This window comes from Rhincodon typus, chromosome 15 (assembly GCF_021869965.1).
Source record: "Rhincodon typus isolate 14 chromosome 15, sRhiTyp1.1, whole genome shotgun sequence".
NCBI classification, from domain to species: Eukaryota; Metazoa; Chordata; class Chondrichthyes; order Orectolobiformes; family Rhincodontidae; genus Rhincodon; species Rhincodon typus.
The window spans coordinates 20945448-20968040 of NC_063346.1; the positions used below are offsets into that span (position 1 = coordinate 20945448).

Consider the following 22593-nt stretch of genomic DNA (forward strand, 5'->3'; position numbering starts at 1 on the left):
AACCACCATTAAAAATTGCAAGTATTCACTTAATAGTGTAAAAAAAAAATCGGTTTTAAAAACAAACAATAAAGCACTGATTTTAAGACTATATTCCAAAATCTTTTTAAACATTTATTTCAGTAAAGATTTGGGTGATGTTATAGTTCAAGTGCAGAGAAAGAACTTGAAAAGGAAGATATTTAAAAGACATTTGTACGGCTACGTGGATAGGAATGATTTAGAGGGATATGGGCCAAGCGCGGGCAAATGGGACTTCTTCAATTTAGAAAACTTGGTCAGCATGGATGAGTTGGGCCGAATGGCTTATTTCCCTGCTATACGACTCTATGATATTCTGGGCTTTTCTCCTCATACTTTTAAGTCATGTTCACAGCAAAAGATTCCATTCGCAGAACAAGTTTCCTGTGAACCAAAGTCCATTGTCTTTATATATTCCTGAAATGGACTAACCTGCTACTTGATCACTAAATGGCCTTTGCACCAGAGAACATGAGGGATACCCACAACATTAACCTTTCTGTCAAAAGCTGGTAAATACTAGCCCAAAATGTTCACGTGAAACACATAGATAAATTTAACAGTGAGAATATGAACAGACATGTTTTAAATATAACAAACAATCAGAAAGTAGAATAATGGATCTGGACACTTTATGTTTTGTTTCACAACAAAGAAGATGCTGGAAATCTGAAACAAAAACAAAGTGCTGGAGAAACTCGGGTCTGGCAGCATCTGCAGAGAGAGAGAAACAAAGCTAACGTTTCAAAGGCTCACTGAAACATTAATACTTTTTTTCTGTCTACTGATGTTACCAGATCTGCTGAGTTTCTCCAGAGCTTTCTGTTTTTGTTTCAAATATTTTGTGATGTTTTCCTTTAGTCTGTGATAAAATCTCTGAAGGATGTTACGTCAATGACAATTCCATAGATTGCTGTTAATGTTCTCATGTGCTACAGGCCATTCACAGCAGTCAGCTGAATACCGTGGAATTGAGTTTGCTTTATGTAAGGGCACAATCCATCTGTCATGCAGTCAAGGCAAATCAGGTCCAGTCCTCATATACATTTCAATGATTTTTAACAGTGTGGAATCTGAGTTTCTCTTGAAAGAAAATTCTTTGAAACATTCAGTTATTTAGAATATGAAGAAAGCCACAGTTATAAAGCATTTTTCGCAACTACCAGAAATTTCAAAGCACTTCACAGTCAAGAACGTTTTTAAAGTGTAGTCATTTTATGGAAATATGGCAGTCAATTTGTACTCAGCAAGCTCCCACCAACAGCAATATGATCATGACTACGTAAATGTTTGAGCTTGATTGATAGATAAATTGGCCAAGACACCAGAAAATTTCTCTTGTTCTTCGTCAGAATAGTGGCATGGGATCTTTTATATCTACCTGAGAGGGTAGGTGAGGTCTTAGTTTAAGACCTTATCCAAGGCACCTCCAGTGATAGTGCACTCCCTCAGTAATGCACTGGAGTGTCATACTTGATTTTTGTGCTCAAGTCCTGAACTTTGTCATTCATTTATCTGCAAGCTTACATACCCACCGCAATTAAATCCGTTTCTGTATCTGATTGAGGTGAACTGAAGTCAGCATGTAAAATACCCACTATTTAAAGGACCAATAGTTTATTTACCAGCAAAAACCAAGTTTTTTCATCCAGACTCACCTATAGCTGAGAAAAGCACGCGTGTGTTCTCTAGGATTGATGAACTGCAGTTTCAATTGTTTCAATGTTGCATAGAAAAACATACAAACTTCTTAATGCCTAATGCAGCATCAGAGTTCTACCTCCAATTCAGTTTAAATGCTGCAATATGATTTGTTGTTTTTCACATTTAGTGCATTGACATAATGAAACTTTTCCTCTGGTCATGCAGTGCACACAAACTGTCCGTTGTGTTGATGCTTCAAAAGCTCGTTGATGTTGCATTAATTTTGACATGATTTTTCTATGTGATGGAAAGTAAATTAACACCATACGTAAAATAATTTCATGCATTTTTATTAGCAGTGAGTGGCAATTTGGTTAAAAGATTTTCTTTAATTTTGCATACAAGAGAAAAATGTCCCCTGCAGTGAACTATTGAAGTTCTTCATTGCTGTTTGCCGTATGTCTCGTAGGTAAAATGGAAAATAAGCCTGCAGCAAGCCAAGACATCAAACCTTCATACACACCAAGTCATCGTAGAGTTGCCTCTGATGGAGGAGGAAATACTACATCATTTTTAGCTCCTGAAGGCTTAAAAAAAATGCAGACTGCAGAAATGCTGATAGCCAAAAGGTTAGAGTGAGTAAGTAGAAACACACATTCTTAAGAGAGGTTTTTGACACTCAGACAGAAGCAGCTCAGAGCCCGAATCTCTGAGGGACACTTGTGGGAGCTGACTCCATAGACTGCTGTTAAGTACTCCACATGCAGGTACTCTAGATTCCACAGCTTAAATGCCCATTGAGTATGGTTCCTGCTGACATGTTACTCCGTGGCTGATATTCATATTTAGATTGAAAGTGCAGGATATTATTTGGACACAGATTAATAGTGCTTTAAGATCACTTTCAACAAGTTTGTCATAAAATCTAATGCTTCACTTAATGCATGGCAGTGAAATAGTCCTTCATCTTATGATTCAGGAGGGGAATTATTGTTGACTGTTTCTTCTTTGCCTTCAGACCTTTATGGTAGTAAAATGTTATGGTTTCGTCATGAAACTATCTAAATGCAAACCATGCTACAGTCATCAGGGATCTGTCCAATACACTTAAACCCACCTCACAACCGAGTGCCCTGTTTGTATTAGCTCAGATGAAAATCACCCAACTACAAAGATCAAGTTAATGTTTTAACCAGGAATCCAGTCTTTGGATTTACTACAAAAATCCTCAGTCCTCTCAACTTCATGGCACTATTGTTTCATAAAAGAACAAACTCAGATGCTGGAGATCTGAAACAAACAAAAACAGAAATTGCTGGTGAAACTCTGCAGGTCTGGCAGCTTCTCTGGAGAGAAAACAAAGTTGACATTTTGGATCCAGTGATCCTTCTTCGGAATTAGAAGCAGCTAGGAAAAGATGGTCTCTATGCTAATGACAGGGTTGGGCGGGGGGTGCGGTGATGAGAAAAAGGAGTAAGCGGATAGGAGGAGAAGGATCCCAGAGAAAGGGGGTGGTGGGGGGAGGAAGGTCGACAAAGGGAATATTGCTAGTCAACCAGGGAAGAAGGGAAGCAAACTGGAGAAATAATACTTCAGCTTCCTTTTAAGGGCCTACAGCTTTAAGGACTCAACATTGTGTTTAACAATTTTACAGCATGAGCCTACTTCCATGTCTGTTAGTCACCTCCACACCCCAGCTCTTGTCATGACATAGGCTGCTCTCAGCACAGCCAAACCATTTTCAACTATTGTACTCAGAGCCCCCTTTATTACCAAACTACCTACTTTCCTGCCTACTCTCATCAATCCCTTGATCTGCCTACCTTTTTTTCTATCTTTCCCTGGGCTCCCTCTACACCTATCCGTGCTCTCCTTCACCCACCCCCACCCTGCCAGAAACAGCAATTTCTGTTTTTTGTCTGTTTTGGGACTGTTGTTTGCCAGCTTCAAGTATGAATAACCTAAATGATTGAAGATACAAGTTTATGGGGTCTGGCAAAGCTGTAAGATCGTTAAAGAAATACACTGAATTTCTGACTACTTTTCAATTTCCTATATATTTCCTAGAGTTTGAATTTTTTTTAGAGAACATGTTGAGGATTCCCTCTCACTTATAACTAAATGTACACAATATATGGGAGATGGTGTCAAAGAATTTTAAAAAAAGAACTTGTGTGAAAGTGATCACATGTGAAAGTCGACCCATGATTTTTTTGTTTTAAAATGAATTTTTATATACCCCTGAAAAATTCACTGTGCATTTTTCAAAATTAATGTCCAAAAATTTCTGGACCAAAGTACAATCTCCATAATCACGTCAAAAACCTCAGTCTGTCTTTTATTTAAATGTGACATTTCCCTTATTTCCTCCAGTTCCTACTTGTCAGTAGAGTCAGGAAGATGTAGATTGATTTTGATTTTTGGCTGGAGGGACAAATTAAAGAACAGTGACAAACATCTCATGTGAAACAGGATACAAGGCCCAACATCAGATCAAACTTAGAATAGATCAAGACCTAAGTTTTGTGTCCTTGATTGTCATTCTCTGCCTTCTTGGTGAGGAGAGACTCAGTCCTTGCCAAAATGGATTCAGTAAAATGTCCTTGCATCAAGTTCTAGGTCAAGGTCTGGGAGCCTGTACTGTGACATCCTCCAGTTGTGCAGCCAGTTCCTTCTGTTCTGGCTCCCAAGCAGCATTGAAATCACTGGCCAAGCTGACATTATGTCTTCCTCTCCTGGGGACTGGGGGAGGCTCTTTAATAAAACAGACAGACAATAAGTGTTTGGTGTGTGAGCATTGCTTCCCCAATTATCTGTGGGTTCCTTTGAGAATCATGTTAGGTGTGCCAAATGAACGTGTTTTGGTTGAAAGTATGCCCTACAAAAACAGTACCTCTGCAGAAATTGCCTCAAAAAATTGACCATTACCTGAATATATGCAGTAAAACTTGGAAAAATTACAGTTTTGGAAAAATTGCAGTTTTAAACAAATCAGGTTATTTTTTGTGACCAAGTATATGCTGAAAATGCTTAAAAATCTGCTAAAGCCATATCTGATGTAGACAGGATGGCAGATTCTGAAAGGATGGCAAGTGTCTGATCGATATTGATATAGTTATGAGCAGGTGAACAGTTGTCCATACTTGAAGCTCAATTGTTTAAAGAATCCAGCCCTGTCCAAACATAGTATGTATTTTCATTTTAATTGTGTCCACCTGGGTTTAAACAGATTTTGCTAATTTAAGCAAAGCAGAATAAGGATTTTTTTTAAGAAATCAGATATTAAAATTTCTACCTTGTGTGTTAGTTGCATTAAATTACCTGCTTTGTTTTCAATTGCTAGAAAATATATTGCTTTATAATGAAAACAGGAGGTTTGCAAAGTATTTTTATCTTCTCTGCTAAGAATTGAAAGGCTGCTTCATTGTTTTACTTATTTGCGACACTTTAGAGAACTTACTCCATTGGAAGAAGCATCGAGACAGAACCAGAAATTAAAGGCTGCTTATGAGGCACGGATGGCACGGCTGCATCCTAAGCAGGGCATGCAGAAAACTTCACTGGTGAGTGGAATTACGTACAGAAGATTCAAAAAGTATAAAAAGCTTCATGTTTCCTACAATGTGTATTGGTTGAAATGGATTTCTAGGGATTGCTGTTTTCAGAAACTTACAGTTTTGACTTTTATGGTACTTCTTACTGCATCATTTTTCTTCGTCTATTCATTGCTCTGGTAAAACATTGATGTAGTCTCAATAATTCTGGTCTTGGTGATTTTAGAAAAATCTTAAATAGGGATATACCAATAAAATAAGACACTTGTCCAAGTAAAATTAAATGTTTTGATTTAAGTGCAGTTTTTCCCACCAGCGCACTGGTACCAAAATGTTCGCTAAATTGCATGGTCCAGCAGGTTGAAAAATATTGTTGCTTCTAAGACGGTTTTCATCTTGATTATAGGCAGCATTTCCCACGGTTTGTTTGCCTTTCAAAGCACCCTGTGATTAAGTGGAGAGAAAAAAGGTCAAAAAATAAACTGCATGTCACATGCTGAAACATGTAGTTTGTTCAGTATCATTTTATTTCAGCTTGTTCCTGTGTAGTGATAAGGCGAGATCAGTGGACGAAAAGGGTGCTAATCTGCATTTCCTTTTCCCCTGACAACTCAGAACTGGTCTTGATCCAAGCAAGTTTTGAATTTGAGAGTTTATGGTATTTAGTTTAAAAGATGAATAGTAGACTTAAACTTGCATGAATTTCAAACACTTCCTTTCTGTAAATAACATGCAGTAGTAGAGGTACCTACAATCTGTTATCATTTCCCCTAATTTTGACTATTTGTGCCAGGAAGAATTGACTGAAAACTCTCAAGTAGAACCATGAGTCATTCTAACAGTTGCACGTTTTTGTGATGTCATTAATGCTGTGGTCTGGGCTTAATATTTAACATTTATGTATATTTGCCTCATGTCAATTGTGCTGGAAAGGAGACTATCACTAAACTCTAATCTTGTTACAAGTTATAAACAAAACATAAATTATTGTTCACTATGTACCTGTGAAATCACGGAAGTAAGAAACATGAGGAATCTGCTCAGCCCATTGTGATTACGCCAGTTCTTGTCTACAGCAACTCAAAACTAACCACCGTCTACCTTTGCCTCAATCAGTTCATACGCAGAGTAGTCTGTGCTCTCAAAGTCCACAACCCCCACCTTGTGTAACTGAACGACGTTGATCTTTGTAAAATATCCATTTCTACTTAAAGTCAACAATACTGGTTCACTTATTTGACTTTCATGAATTTATTCTACTTCCAGTGCCATCTTAATTTAGTTATGGTGCTTATACGATCTAGTCTTAAATTAAGAGACCAGAATTTAAATTCTGCTTTTAGTATTGTGTTGAAAATTGTTACTTAGACTTGTTTGCTATATTAAAATTTAAAAAAAAGATGAATTTAAAAGTAATTAGATTGACTTTCTTAAAACGTCTGATTTGAAGCATGCACTTTCAACTGTTTCTCATGTGAAGTGTTGGATGTACAATGTAAAAGGCAACAGGTTAACCAATTATTTGCAACAAGAAAAATTAAAAATAATTTCAGAAATATTAAAACCTCATGGCTTGCATACATATTGTATGTTTGCAGTTTTTTTAAATGCTGTTATTTTTGAAATCTAAAGTTTAATTCATTTTAAATGTTTTATTACCCATATGTTTGGCTATTGAATTAATTTATTAACGTTTTAGTTCATAAGGTCATTGTTTTACTCAACACTGTCAGATCATTAGGAACTTTTCAGTTACCTATTAGCATCTAATTAGAACCATGTATTGACTTCATTTACTCCCAACCAATTAAAAATTCTGAGTATTTTTAAAAGAATTGGAGAACAGCACTCTGCTGTTTGTTGACTGAGTGTGGATCTTGTTACAATGCTACAATTCCAGTTAGCGATTAGTACCTTCAACCTGACTTTAGCTTGGTTTATTATGTTGTGTGTTAAATGTTTGTTTTTTGCTCTCTTTTCTCCATTTTGTGATCACTAGAAGAGGTTAAAAGCAGGTACAGTTAGGTTGGCTTATGTGATGATTGCAGTGTGCTTTTAAGTCTATCTTCTTACTAATTATCAATAATTGAAACTGCTTTTTTCAACTTACATTATGTTAATTTATATCACTTAACATTTTGATGTACGTTTTGCCATTTGAAGTCTTATTTCAATATATATTGTTATTGGTTGCTTGGTTTGAAGAAAATAAAATGTAAACATTATTTATTACAATTGGAGCTAATAGAATGGAAAATTGAAAGTTAAGTCATTCAACATTTGAAAGCCTTCCAATGTTCAGTTTGAAATCAGCAATGAGACAGTTGTGAGAGGATATTTGTTGTTTTCTCAGTGGCGGTGGTGGAGGGAGGGAGGAAAAAGGAAAAGCTGAGTAAACAATTTAGAGACTAAGATTAAAATTTTACAATAGGGTTCTTGTACTTTACAATTTCTTTTAAGTTATATGTGGTTAGCATTCTCTATATCTCACAGACTAGCTGCCACTAAAGAAAAGTTTCCTGTTAGGGTTCTTTGATGTTGACTATTGACCCTTTCTTCTATTCTTCGGCATATGGAGAATGTCTGCCCTCTATAGTTGGCGAGTTCATTCCTGCAGCATACAACTGTTTACTTGCAAGTAGTCATTTCTGCAGGACATTAAAGAAACTGGAGGTTTTTAAATTAATTCACAGAATATGGGTTTAACAGCTAGGTCAACAGTTATTGCTCGTCTCTATTTGTCCTTGAGAAGCTGACAACAAATAGTTGTCTTGAACCACAAAAGCCTTTAGAAAGAAAGATACTCACAGAGTGCTGTTAGTCATTCAATTTTTTTTTAGCTGTGATATGCTCAAGGATGTCCTTGAGTTTTGAAAAGTGTGGTGTAAGTGAAGGTTTTTTTCTTAATTTCCGCTCATCTTTTGACTTTGTTACAATGCACGATCCCATGTTTCAAAAGCTTTTCTGCGTTGTTAGCCAAAAGGATCTTTATTGTAAACCCATAGAGGATAACTTAGTATAGAAAATTGTACTTTTTGCATTTTTGCCCAATTTCAGTCTCCTCAGTTGAATTGTCCATTAACACAGGTAATTTCTTTTCCCTATATCTTTACAATAATTAACTAAACATTTCCAATTTATTTTGATCTGATGGATAATGATTTTCAAAACTAATATTGGTAAGTGAGAGGTAAAAGTAATGAATTACCTTTCCAAAATTCAATGAATTTGGACTGAATTAATTTGAATTAATTTGCATCTTTCAAAATGTTCACATTTGTCTTGGAGTTGGATATGCATAACACTGAACGCCAAAGCTAACATTCAATAAGGGGTAGAAAAGTAAATGGTGATACATTTATTTTTTGTGAACTAGAGCATTAGTTTGCAGGACTGGAAAAAAGATTAGCTTTCTGTAACTGGTTTTCAAGTGAATCATGAAATCAAACTGCTGAGTAACTAAGCACAGTGAACCAAGTCAGGTAAAAGTGTGGCTATCATCCTCACAGATGGAATTACGTTTTACTTATGACTTTTGTTAAAATATCTATCGCCGAAACAAAGCATAAACATTTTCACATTGACTTTTCTTGTCAAAACGTGTTTTCATTTTCAGACATTGTCTCTTCAGCGACAGATGATGGAGAATTTGATCATTGCACAGGCAAGACAGGCAGCTGTATCCTTTTATTATAGTGACATTCTTCAGTGCCAACCAATTTAGGATTGGTCAGGTTTCATTTTGAACTTTGCCAAAGTGTTTATGAATGATAGCTGTGGTTCAGTGGGATAATTTTTAGAATTTCTTGTTCACTATAAATACAGTAGCACTTGAATTCCCATGAGTGGTTCACTTCACATCTTTATCCTAAATTCAATTCATCAGGATAACTAAAACAAAAATAACCTGCATTTGAATTACAAGGAATACAAAATACTTGTGCTTTGATTTTGAAGTAATTACCCTTGGCAAGCTTTGCTGAGATGCTAGCAGTTGTTTCATCTTGCATTAAGAAACTGGTAGAATACAAAAATCGCTTAGTCCAGTGAAATATTATAATCACTTTACTTTGTGCATTTATTCATTGTCTATCTGAGTAGGATAATCCTTTCTTGTTTCAATAATTGCCTACCTAACACCAACTTTAGTAATGATTTTTGATTCCATCTTGCACCATTGTCTCTGATCCAAAACTCCTTCCATTTAAACAATGGAAAGGGCAAAGCCATTGTCTTTAACCCTTGCCACACTTCCCTTCATCCTATGCAACCATGGGCATTGTCATTAATTGATTTTAACTATTAACAACGTCAGTGTTTTGTTTGATCCTAAACTGAACTTCTAACCTTAGTTTCTCCATCTTACAAATATTACCCACTTGCAGTGTTCTGAAGAAGAGTCATTCCAGACTCAAAATATTAACTGTTTTCCTGTCCATAGATGCTGCCAGTCTTGCTGAGTTTCTCCAGTATTCTGTGTTTGTTAGCTTTCATCCATGTAACATCAGTCAACTAGACACCATTTTGTTCGGTGCATCTATCACATTGGACACTCCTATCTGACCTCTTATTCTAACCATTCATAGACCTTTGCTCACCTAAAACTCTGCCTGTATCCTAAGACCATACCAAGTCTTTCTTGTCTGACATCCCTCTGCTCATGAGCTTGCAATTGGTCTGGTATTCAAAATTCTCATCCTCATATTCAATCTATGTCATGGTTTTTTTTTCCCAACTCTGTCTCTGCATCCTGCCTGCAGCAGCCTCAGTAATTACATCAAGTTGGTAAGATTAGTCACTTCATGTTTTTTTAACCGTAAAAGTCTCACACAACACTTGTAGTGCTTTGTAACTAGTCCCTTTTATTGAATGCAGCAATGTGCAGACATTAGCCTTGTTTTCATTTAGAGAGATTGACCCTGCTTTGGAAAGGGTCAAACAGTTGATTTAGGACTAAGAAACCTGATTAGATGCGTTACCTCTTCCACACCTTTTTCAACACTCCTATCTTTCAAAACAAGGTGGAGTAATGTTTACCGGCTTGAACAGTTAACTCTGGGAGCTTAAGGTTATTTGGTTTTTTTCAATTGAGAGAAAAGAGATAATAGTGTATTTTTAAAGTGATAACTTATTCCTTTACATTCTGCGTAACTTTAAATATTCTCGGAACCATGTTGCTTGAAAGTTACATCAATTGAGCGAATATCCATAACAGTGTAACTTACAGCTGCAAAGAAAGATGGAAGAACGAAGACTGAGACTTCAAGAAGAAGCCAACAGGTGATAAAGTCTTAAAGCTGTGACATCAGTGTGATTTTTCAGCACGCCACGTAACTGGGCATCTACTATGTCAGAGGTCTTGTGACACAGCGGTTAATGCCCTGCCTCTGAGCCGAAAGCTTGGGGTTCAAATCCCACTCCAACACTGGGTGGTTATGGAAGATGTATTCATAACCTGGTCAACGAGGTTGATTAATCAAACTGTGAATCCTTCCAAAAATCTGTGGCACATGGCCAGAGCATGACAACTAATGGTCAATCATGCGTGTTACGGAGTAATGCCCATTAAACTATAGACTCTGGCAACAAGTGAGCATCTGTGTCAGGAAACTTAGCAAAAAAGAGATGTAGACACATGTTGCATCTGCTTCATATACCGCTGAGCATGGGAAGGGGATGAAATAAGAATTGATAACTGCACTCGTCTTGTTTATTTTAAAGAACGTTTTCTTATCTAGAAAATGGATTTACATATTATCAAAATTCTATTGGCAAGAAAACATGAATGGAGACTAGATAAACAAATTTTAACTCTTGGCAACTCCATATGAAAAATCTCTGTTTGCAGTTCAGATTTTTACTGTTGGGCCACATTTGAATGATGTTCCTGGGGAAATCAACAGCTAACTGAGGTGGTTAAATGAAGATTACGGGTTCAATGCACTGCTTTCTGGGACTAAGATTGTCAGCAGCAATCTAATCTGTGGACAGTAACGACCCTTGCAGTTGAGGAAAGGGCTGGAGACCCTAAGGAGGCAGAGCCTAGATTTTGCTTGCCCTTGTTCTTCCACGTCCCACAAAATAACTTTTTTCTTAATTTTCCTTGGAGGGCTTATTTGCATCCCAAAGGTTCCGCTGAGAGTATGGCTGTGGTAAACACACACAATGGATTAAAATTCCATTAAAGTCCCATGTACATTACCTGTTGGACACAAGGAACTATTGGAGATTACTGAAAAGTGCTTATGGTTTGAGGTAAATTTTCAGTGCATTACTGGTATTAACAGCTGATCCTATCTCTGCAGCTTTGTTCTCCCACCCCAAAACCCATTTCCCACTGCTACCCCTCCCCATCAAACCAGGTCTCCTCACGCTGTCGGTTCTGCAAAGAATCTGCTACATTTTGCCATCTTCTCCACTTTGATCAGCATTTTGCCTGCAATTACTCCTTTAGCACTGTCTGATCATTGACTTTATTTGAAATGAGACCCCAAACTGCTCCTGATGGTGACAGGATTGCTCCATCCACCATCTCACCAAAAGTTATTCAAAATGAAAAATGACCAGAGATTATATGAACTTATGTTTTGCCCAATCCAGTGTGATCCTATTCCTTTTCTTCCATTCTTTCAATCTGTTGGGTTGATAATTTCTGTCTAAAGAGTACATCTTGGGTTTTGCTCATGTACATGCGACACAAAAGTCTATTTTAGTTTGCTTATTGAGTGAGAATTTGGTGTAGGAATAAGGGAAGTTATAACAACAACAATTTGTATTTAAACTGCATCTTTAAAAGTGAAATGTCCCAAAGCACCTAACAGGAACATTATCAGGCAAAATTTGATATTGAAGCACATGAAGAAATATTAGAATAGATGCCAACAGTTGGGTAAAAGAGGTATTTTTAAAGAGCATCTTAGAGATGAATAGAGAATATTGGCAGTCAGTGAGGTTTAGGAAGTGAATTCTGAAGTTCAAGACCTATGTAGCTAAAGATATTGCTGTGACTAAGGTGGTGGTTGTGCAAGAGGACAGAATTGGAACAATGCAGAGATCTCAAAGGGTGCAAGACTAGAGGGAGCTACAGAGTTGGAAGAGGCATGGCCATGGATTGCTTAGAAAGCAAGAGTAAGAATTATGCAATTGAGGTGACACCAGTCCAACATTGCCATGTAAATCAGTCAAGACTTGGCATGAGTTAGAGCTTGAGCAACAGAGTATTGGACCAGCTTAAGTTTATGAAAGCTAACAGCTTTCTCTGATATTAAAGTAAATCAGAAAGCAGCTTCCCACAACCATGCATGTGCAGTTATATGTGAAAATCCAGAAGTAGCTGACTTGCCCTGCTTTTCCACAAGCTTCATGATACCTGTACCTTGCAGAGAGATTTTGTGTTGAAATGTGGAATGCGCAACATTGTTTCTCTTTGATGGTCAATACATGCTAAACTCAGGAAATAAAGTTTGAGCTCGTTTATTCCAGTGTAAAGTCAATATTTGTCGATGTGGTAAACCTTAATCATTGCCAATTGAGTCATTGGCATTGAAATTTACAAAGTGGAAATAATTCTGTCAAATCTTTAATTATTGCATATTTGTAGAGTTTCTTTTATCTTTGTTTCTAATCCAGTATTTTCACCTTTTTGTATTTGGATTCTATACATGACTTGACATTGAATTCACTATCTTGACACTTTCTCATTCAGACCCTGCACTGTTCATTAATTATTCTTCAATTTGGTTGCTAAAGGAGATCGACAATTGTATGCGTTGTTCACATAGGTCCTAGCTTCTCTGTAGAGCTTGCTGTGCTGAAATATATCTCTGGTTATAATAAGTTCGTATGTAAAGCTCCATAGAAAACCTGCAGGAAAGTGTACATTTTTGGCAATGCAGCTTTTTAGTGAGCATTGCAAAGAAACTCAAAAATATAACTTTGTGGCTGAGATTTGTAGATTGTTTCAAAAGTCTGCTTTATTGGATTTCTTCCACCCCTACACATACTCAGTTTGGTTGGTGACAATGCAACTTTTTTGAAGACTTTCTGTAGCAATGATTGTCTATAATGCCATAAACAGAATCTAATGCGTTTGGTTCCTTTTTAAGGAGATTTTCAAGCAGTGCCACACTTACTCCTGAAGAAGAAGAACAGAGAAATGTATACACCAGCATTTTAGAGTTTGAGCAAGACCATGTAAGTACCAAAAGAAAAACAACGTCATTCTGTTCAAATGTACTGAAACACAATAAGGGTTTAATTTCTCTAACGTAGTGTACTGCGAACCAATCAAAAAAATTTGACTTGCAAAAGTTTAGCGTAGTCTTGACTGTTTAATAAATACTCAATGCTTCCATACGCCAGTTCATTATGTTCTGTCTTTAATATTTTCTAAACAACCGGTTCGGAGACATAATGATGCTCCTCTGAAGCAGGTGGCACTTGAAACTGGCCTCCTGCCTCAGAAGTAGGGACAATATTACTGTGCCACAGAGCCCTTTTATGTTCTGTCTTTATATTTATTCAGTCAGTTCACCCCAATAACCCATTGAACTACTTGTAATGGTAATGCTGAATGCAACTTTATACATTTTACAACTGCAAAATTTGTTGTAAAAGCATTGAAGTACAATATGCCTTTGCATATAGACCCAATTCTTCTACACCAATTTTATTCAGTTTTAAATTTTAAAATAGAAGACATTATTCCATACAGAATCTGCATACACAACAGAGTTTTAAAAGAAGCAAGCTTCGTACTTAACCTTTAATCAAGGATTGTATAGTTTAACAGACAGCAGTTTATATTTATATTGTTGTAAAGATATTTTTGACTACAATTGAATGCCAGCAGCAATTGAAAAGCTTTCCAAAACCTGCGATAATTATACTTTAAATCGTTTTTCTGTAGGAATGGCCCAAACAATGGAAAATGAAGTTAAGATCACAACCTAATGACCATCTTCTGGTGGCTGGCCTTTTATCCCAAATATTGAGGTAAAGATTTTATTTAGAAGGGGATGAGTTGATAGAATTCTTGTGAAGATGTTGCAATTATGGCATTTCTCAAATTAACTACAGAAGATGAAGAAAAGTTACAACTTCTTATTATAACTAGCCTGTAACTGCAAGATTACTGCCAGTAATGGTGCTGAGGTGGAGATAGTGGAAAGCGTCAAATTCCTGGGAGTGACGATCACCCACAATCTGTCCTAGTCCACCCAGGTTGACACTACAGTCAAGAAAGCACGGTAACACCTCTACTTCCACGGGAGGCTGAGGAAATTCGGTATGTCCATAAAGTCTCTTACAAATTTTTATAGATGAAGCATAGAAAGCATCCTATTCGAGGATGCATCACAGCGTGGTGTGGCAACTGCTGTTCCCAAGACCAAAAGAAACTACAGGCAGTTGTGAACACAGCCCAGTCCATCATGTAAACCCGCCTCCCATTCATGGAAAACCGAAAGAACTGCAGATGCTGTAAATCGGGAATAAAAACAGAAGTCGCTGGAAAAGCTCAGCAGGTGTGGCAGCATCTGTGAAGAAAAAATCAGAGTTAACGTTTCGGGTCCAGTGATCCTTAGAACTTCTTCCGTAATGAGGAAGGGTCACCAGAACTGAAACATTAACTCTGATTTTTTTCTTCACAGATGCTGCCAGACCTGCTGAGCTTTTGCAGCAACTTCTGTTTTTGTTCCCATTCATTGACTTCATCTATACTTCCCAGTGCATCAGGAAAGTAACCAACATAATCGAAGACCGCTTCCACCCGGTTATACTCTCTTCCACCCTCTTCCATCGGGCAGAAGATATAAAAATTTGAATATGCATACAAACAGATTCAAGAACAGCTTTTTCCCCACTGTTATCAGACTTTTGAATGGACCTCTCTAATGTTAATATTGATCTCTCTCTACACCTTCTTGGCAGCTGTAACATTGTATCCTGCACTCTGTTCTATCACCCTGTAAAGTACGTAAGACAACACTTTTCACTCTACGTGTGACAGTAATAAATCAAATCAAAGACTAGATTATTTGAAGCACTCAGTAATCATTTAGGCCCCCATAATTCAGCGTTGGTGTTCATGCTTGATCTTCTCTTGTGCAGCCTTCCAATCTCTAGCTATGATTTCACACTTTCAGTCAACCTGTTGCAATATAGCAAGACAGTGTGAACCTCAAACTGGTTGATCATACCTCATGCCAATTCAGTTTTTGCCTTGGTCTGTTCTCAGGCAGACCGCTAGGTAGAGTACCACAAGAGCTCACTATTGTCCTGCAAATGCCCGCGAGCATTTACTAATTTATTTTTCTCAAAATTTCTTTTGTTGCATGGTGGATTTATAACAATTCTTTCTTCAAATTGATCTTCATGACTTTATTACAACCCACAAATTTTGAGCCAACATGCTGCAGAAATCTTGTTATCTATCAGGTGCATTTAAAATGTTTGGATTTCTTTTTCTTTTTATTCCCAGACATCTTTCCTTACCTTCTCTTCCTTGCCATCCAAATAAGCATAGGAGTACTCCAGACGACAGCAACAACAGGAAAATATGTAAAAGCAGAACAACTTAATGTCTGAAGAATTTTATTGGAATAAAAGCAAAGTGCTGGAGAAACTCAGCAGGTCAGGCAGCACCTGTAGCAAGAGAAATAGACTTAACATTTCCAGTTCAGAATGACTTTCATTGACTTGAAACATTAACTCTGTTTCTGGCTCGACAGATGTTCCGGGGCCATGCTGAATTCCTCTCTATTTTGTTCTGTTTTTATTTCAGATCTTCGGTATCTGCAGTATTTTACATTAGTTTAATATCTTTTCTCATCGAGTTGGTAAAACTGGACCCCAGCATGAACTGATACATTAAGAAAGTAGGGAGAAACTTGAAAGTATTGCAGTACCTGAAAAATGTTATTCCATTTGTACCATGATGTTTTTCAAACTATATTTTCTTCTGTGTAGTTGCAAGTACTAACATACTTCTGAGGGGCTCATGTTCTAATTTCAGAAATATCATATCCTCTATCAAAGAAGAATTTTTTTTTAATTGGGAAGCAAATAATGTGCCAGTGAGTCACCAATGGAGAAAATTTCTGAAATCTGAATAGTTCAGAGTTGTATGACCCTCAGTAACTCTCCCTTTAAAAGATATAAAAGTAATGTTGCCGCAGACCTACCAGACCGTAGGGCTGCTGTCTTATTAGAGAGAGACAATTGATGGTGGTTTAATCTGAGGGTCACCACACCTCAGACAAGGGGCGAGGTTAAGAAGGAGAGTCATTCATGGTACGCTTACCCAGTGTGGGAATTGAACCCATTCTGCATCACAAACCAGCCATCCAACCAACTGAGCTAACCAAGTCCCTTTGAAAGATGTAGGCAACAAGTTAAATTACAACTGCAATTTTATTTCCCACGGTATCTTAAATGTGTTAGAGTGCAGAAGGAGGCTAATCAGCCTATTGTGTGTACACTGCCTCTCTAAATAAGCATCGTGACTCAATGCCGGTGCCTTTTATAAATCTTTCAGCTACCCTGTCGAGTGGAATGAAATAATAATTCTACAATATCAACATTTTTAGACATCTCAAGATGTGTACAATTTAAAAATTGTATATTTTTTCAAATCGTTTCCATCCTGCCTTTGGCTGTTACTAGGATTCTGACAGTCTCTGGTATCTCACGTTAACAGCAAATCGTTCAATCATAAATGCGATTAGTGGCAAGCCCACCTTTATCTTTAACTCCTACAAATACATACGTGCTTACAAGTAGAAGCCACACAGCGCTGATCAGAAACAGGATCCCAAATGAAATTTCTCCCTTTGAATGTAGCAGCCTTGCAAACTATTTGCTTGTTAACTCATTTAATAAGAATTGGATTTTAATGCACAAGTATATCTAAACCTCTGTAGGCATCAGTAGTGTTCAAATAAAAGTAACAACTTTTCACGTGTATATAAGCAATACTCCAAAATGAATTACTTAGATGTGTGATACTCACTGAACAAAATTCCTAAATATTTTGCTCGAAAATAATTGATGGAGGGATTTATTGCTTTAGTTCACGAGCTCCTTTATGTTTTCCAAAAGTATTTGCGTAGTGATGTCACTGTGGCCTAAGGTGCTGTAATTTTGCATAATTGTTCCCTACTTTGTTTGCAAATGCTAGTTATTCATTTTATAATTTGACTGAGGATTGCTAAGAACCAGCTTTACCCAGAGATAAACTTATAACTTGCTAACATCCAATTTTTAAATTATGGAACAACCTCCAAGTTTGAGGAAAACGATCCTTGCTGCAAGAATGTTTAAATAATTCTGCTCAGCACAGAGATCAATTGTTTGAAAGTTATGTGACTCCTGTCATTTGTAAGTATATTGTCATATGTTGATGCAAACACTGATTTCTTTTAAGGTTAAGGATGAACCATATTTGTCCATCTGTTTACCTGTGACTACAGGGGAATATTTGCTGATTCAGATTTGTTCACGTAAATTCATTTTTGTAAACAATCGTACCACAGAATTTACTGCTTTTGGACTCTGTTGCGTTACTATAACTAACGCACAGTTCTGAGAAATCTAAACAACTTTAAGATATATTGAGACATTATACATCTACTCCACAACTTATATTGCAGTATTTTTAAACTTAACATTAATAATTATTGAAGGAGCTAATGGACTTGGAAAATTATGTAGATGGATGACTAAAAATCATTTCTATTTCCATTAATGTGATTCATATAGAGTCAAAGTGTCAGAGAGATGTACAGCATGGAAACAGACCCTTCGGTCCAACTCCTCCATGCCGACCAGATATCCTAAATTAATCTAGTCTTACTTGCCAGATTTGGCCCATATCCTTCTAAGCCCTTCCTACTCTTGTACCCATCCAGATGCCTATTAAAATGTTGTAATTGACCAGCCTCTACCACTTCCTCTGGCAGTTCATTCCATACACACACCCACTTCTGTGTGAAAATGTTGCTGCTTTGGTCCCTTTTATATCTTTTCCCTCGCACCTTAAACCTATGCCCTCTAATTTTAGACTCTCCTACCCTGTGGAAAAGACCTTGGCTATTCAACCTATTCATGCCCCTCATGATTTTATAAACCCCTATAAGGTTTTGAAGTCAAATGTGACTTAATTCAAAGCTGTAATAATTATTTCTCATGTAAATTTTAAGAGTTTTGTGTTATCTGAATAATCACCAAAGTTCAGGATTTTGTAAGGTGGGATCTAGGCAGTGAAAGACTGAACTTAGGTCGTGTATATATTTCTCCTTGTGCTCATCAGTTGTGAATTAATTTTGTTTTTGATGAATCTGTTTCATTCCCTAGTTGCTCAGAATATCCAATCTCCCAACTCCTGAAGAAACTGCAGTGCAAGATCTACAACAAGCTTTATCCGATTGTGAATAAACATTTTTTAGACCTGGCTAGTGTCAATGAACTTGATGCAGGCACCGGATTGTATTCATCCCTTTCGCAGTATTCTCTGAAGATAGACATGACACCTTCACTCAACAGAGGAAGCAGGTTAAAGTCTTCCAAAAGCGCTTGCTGCTTGGGATCTGTTCAAGATCACAATAAAATAAATAATGGTGGATTAAGACATAGTTCCTCTGTTAGCTCATTTGCATTCACTGAACATCAAAATGCAAATTCAGATGTTAGAGATCAGAGTGGACTGGCACAAAATATTACAGGTCAACAAATTAACCCACCTACGACTGTTGCGCCAAATTCGATGGCTGATAAAGACAGTCCTTTTGAAGATTTGGAACATTATGTGATGAAGTTTGAGGAACAACCAGGAAACATTACAGATAGTCTGATGCAGGTGACAAACACTTATCATCTTCATCAAATGGAAGATATTTCATTGCAAAATCTCCTGAAGAGTATTGTAACAGATGTACATAATTCAATAGGTAATGTACTCATTCCCTTCACAAATTTAATTAGATGTAATTATTCTGTAATACCAGTAAATGCTGTGAGAAGAAGACATTTGCTGGTCAAAATGGGGAAAGTTGCTATGAATTCTTGCACAAGGTAACACTAGCATAGATTTTTGAATTCTCATTGGTCCAATGTGCAAGACTTATATCAGTTTCATAATCTACAGTTTAGTTGGAACATGTACATTATGCCAAAATGGAGATAACAAGGTATAGAGCTGGATGAACACAACATCAGAGGAGCAGGAAAGCTGACGTTTCGAGCATAGACCCTTCTTCAGAAATGGGGGAGAGGAAGGGGGTTCTGAAATAAATAGGGAGAGAGGGGGAGGCAGATAGAAGATGGATAGAGGAGAAGATAGGTGGAGAGGAGACAGACAGGTCAAAGAGGCGGGGATGGAGCCAGTAAAGGTGAGTGTAGGTGGGGAGTTAGGGAGGGGATAGGTCAGTCCAGGGAGGACGGACAGGTCAAGGGGGCGGGCTCATCCCCAGTTAAAATTAGACTCCCATTTATTCCTAATTTTTCTGCCTTTCCGCTATGTCCTGATTTATACTGGTCAATTGCCCTCTACCTCATTGTGCTCAGACCCTTCTATCCTGTACCCAGGTTCTTACCCACCTGTCCCCTTGCCCACTACTCCTCCATTTACTGTCAAGGCCCACTTTTACAAATTCAAGCTTCACTTGAGAGCTGGCAGTACGTAATCTGATGTCGGAGATGCTACCTTTATAATGGATCAAAAAACTGAGAGCCCATTTTCCCTCTCAGGCAATCATAAAGGTGTGATTCGGAGATGAGCAGTGGGCTTCTATTATCCATCAACCAACAAAAACTTGATCTGGTTATTTTTCTCATTTCTCATTTCAAGTTTTGAGACCCTGCTGTGTAAATTTGCCTGCTAAGCCAATTTACCGCAACCGCTTCCCTTAAAATCTGTTTTTATTTTATTCAGAGGCACTTTGTGCTATCCTGAAGTTGTGAAAGGTGCATAAGTAAATATAATATAGTTACTTTCTTATCCCTTCAGTCCTTTTCTCTCTTTGTCTTTTTTTCTTATTAATTCCTCTTTTCCTCGTTCTTTTGTGTTATTGAATTTTCTGGACATCTCTACATCTGATGTAGTTGCCACCTTGTTATACTTGTAACTTTCATTAACTGAATTAGTCAGAAATCACCTGCATGCTCCCTTCTTACAATGTGTTCTCAGGTAATAACTAAGGTAGGTAAAATTGCAAATGCAATTCCACGTGCATTTTTCTAGGGACCTGATAGTTTCATGTCTTCCTGATCTATTCTGCTAAAGGTACTAGACATATTTCTTGTAATCTAGATGAATGTAAGTTTGTTTCAAATCATGCAAGGGAGGTGAGATTTTCAAGTTAATGAGTCTTATTTTTCAGTATTATAGGGACATGTGTGGAGCATTGACACATTAGGAAGTGTGACAATGAGAGAATTTGAAATGTGTTGGATAAACTCAATATAAACATATTCTAATCTTTGACTTTATGTTGAAAGTTCAAAAGTCATGTGCGGAATTAAAACAATATTTAGAAAGCAAATGTATTTTCTTTACCTTAAAGTAAAATTTTATTTTAATCAGGAGGAATAGGGTTTAAGAAGTAATTTCTTTTTTAATGTGGACGTGTAAATAAAAACCAGGTTTGAGGATGGCATTTCTGTCAGATACAAAATGAACGAATGTTCTGAGGAAACACTCAAAGGCTATAAATGAAATGAGAAACAAAACCAGCCACTAGATGTCAGTATGCTTTAAGGATCAGGATTGAAATAAAATTCCAAGAAAAAATATAGTTGAATCGTCTGCGGGGAGGCAACCACTGTCAATTGTCATTCCATTCCTACGTTTTTGCGCAGTGACCGTGTTTTGCAGTTCTGACCTAGATTTCTAGTGTTGGCCTCTTCAGAAATTCAGAACACCTTTTAAACCAAAGTCCTCCATAGTCATGGGTCATTTGAGGAAGTCAAACTGTGTCTGCCTTTTATGGCATTAGCTGTGTTCTGCTAAGTATTCATTTACTAACACATTGAGAAGCTTTGGGGCATTTAAACACGTTTTCAGTGAGGTAATGAATGAATGTGAATGAGGTTAATGGGCTTAGATGACAGGTGAGTAGGGAGGCCGATGCGTCATCGAGTCAGTTTGAGAGGGGTTCTCAGATCGGGAATAGTAACATCATGTCGGGGGGAGTGAGTTGTATGGTTGAGTCGGGTGGTGAGGTTAGGTGAGTTGGGCAAAAGTTGGGGGACCAAGAGCGATTCAGGGGTCAGCTTTATGGGTACCTGGGAGTGAGACATGTTTTAACCTGTTGAATATTTCTGAGGTAAAAATCCAAGTAAGTCCATCAATACTGTTCAACTATAGTTTGAGTTTTGACTGTCAAATTCACACTTTTCATATAGATCCCACTGAATCACTGCATTTGGTCTCCTGAGGGGTCCTGATGCTTATTCTCTGGTTATGTATCTGATCTCAGCCTATCCAGAGACCCGAATGTCTGGGCCTATATTTTACAAAATAAATCTGGAAGAAGGGCATTCAGACCACTGATCACATTTATTCAGAAAGACTTTACAGGTATTCCTCCCCCACTTCTTCGTTGTTTTTCAAATTATTCCAAAAGGTCTGCACTTGCAGTACTATATCCAGTGCAATCCCGTTGATCATACTTATGTATGAAGAATACCGTAATATGAGTCCAAAATTTACCTTTTATATTGATTGAACCTGCTTTTCTTCACTATTGGTAAGTTTAAAGTAAACATCTAGATTTTCTTTTCTCTGTACCGTTTACAATCTTAGCATCACTCCAAGATCACCTGTCAGTTGCCTTTCTCCTCAGCTGTAAAAGCCAATGTTCTGTATCTTTTTCATAGCTTGGACCTCAGATTTGATGGATCAACCTCATGACCATTCTCTGAATTGTCAAGGGATTAAATGTCTGATGTAATCAGCATGGGCATGGTCAGCAGGGGAATCTGGTTGCAGCATTGTATGCAAATTGAATATGACTTCACACTGCTTGTAGCCTGCTGTTTTGGTTATACAGCGCATTTATTTTCTGCTTCAGGCTTGCACATGATGTGCACTGAATCTGTTAGAAACTCTAATTTTCTTTTAGCTAAATCCTTAACTACTTTAACAACATTTAATATTTATGCTGCCTGTTTTATTTTTCCTATAGTATTACACTACACTGATCTATGTTAATATATATATTTAATGCATGATTTGCAGTGTAAGTTTCTGAATCCAAGTTGTTCGTGTAAAGAAGGAAAATAGAGAGATCTTGGAATGGTCTAAAGCTTTTCATACCCACTTTATGAATGAGGTCTCACAAAGGTTTGGGAGATAAATGACCAATCTATTTTAGTG

The 22593-nt window shown here is 37.2% G+C and overlaps 1 protein-coding gene and 1 long non-coding RNA gene across 4 annotated transcripts in view; one reads left to right on the forward strand and one right to left on the reverse strand.

Annotated features, from left to right (window-relative positions):
• The window catches only part of vps9d1 (VPS9 domain containing 1), a 29909-nt gene extending 7936 nt beyond the window's left edge, over window positions 1–21973 (forward strand). Inside the window, exons 4-10 of one of the 3 annotated variants that reach the window (XM_020524038.2) lie at window positions 2135–2294; window positions 5117–5228; window positions 8836–8898; window positions 10447–10499; window positions 13325–13412; window positions 14128–14213; window positions 18573–21973. In XM_020524038.2, coding sequence (XP_020379627.1) covers window positions 2135–2294; window positions 5117–5228; window positions 8836–8898; window positions 10447–10499; window positions 13325–13412; window positions 14128–14213; window positions 18573–19293 — 1283 coding nt within the window. In that variant the 3' untranslated portion in view covers window positions 19294–21973. Of the gene's footprint in view, window positions 1–2134; window positions 2295–5116; window positions 5229–8835; window positions 8899–10446; window positions 10500–13324; window positions 13413–14127; window positions 14214–14334; window positions 14724–15699; window positions 15852–18572 lie in introns of those variants that run through there. The other 2 variants (XM_048605627.1, XM_048605628.1) reach the window with 2 other exon arrangements.
• On the reverse strand, window positions 3988–6300 carry LOC125484952. Its single transcript, XR_007263736.1, has 3 exons — window positions 6222–6300; window positions 5339–5663; window positions 3988–4419 (listed from the first exon to the last, which is right to left on the reverse strand). It is a non-coding gene; the product is annotated as an uncharacterized LOC125484952 (long non-coding RNA).
• Window positions 21974–22593: the final 620 nt, after the last annotated feature.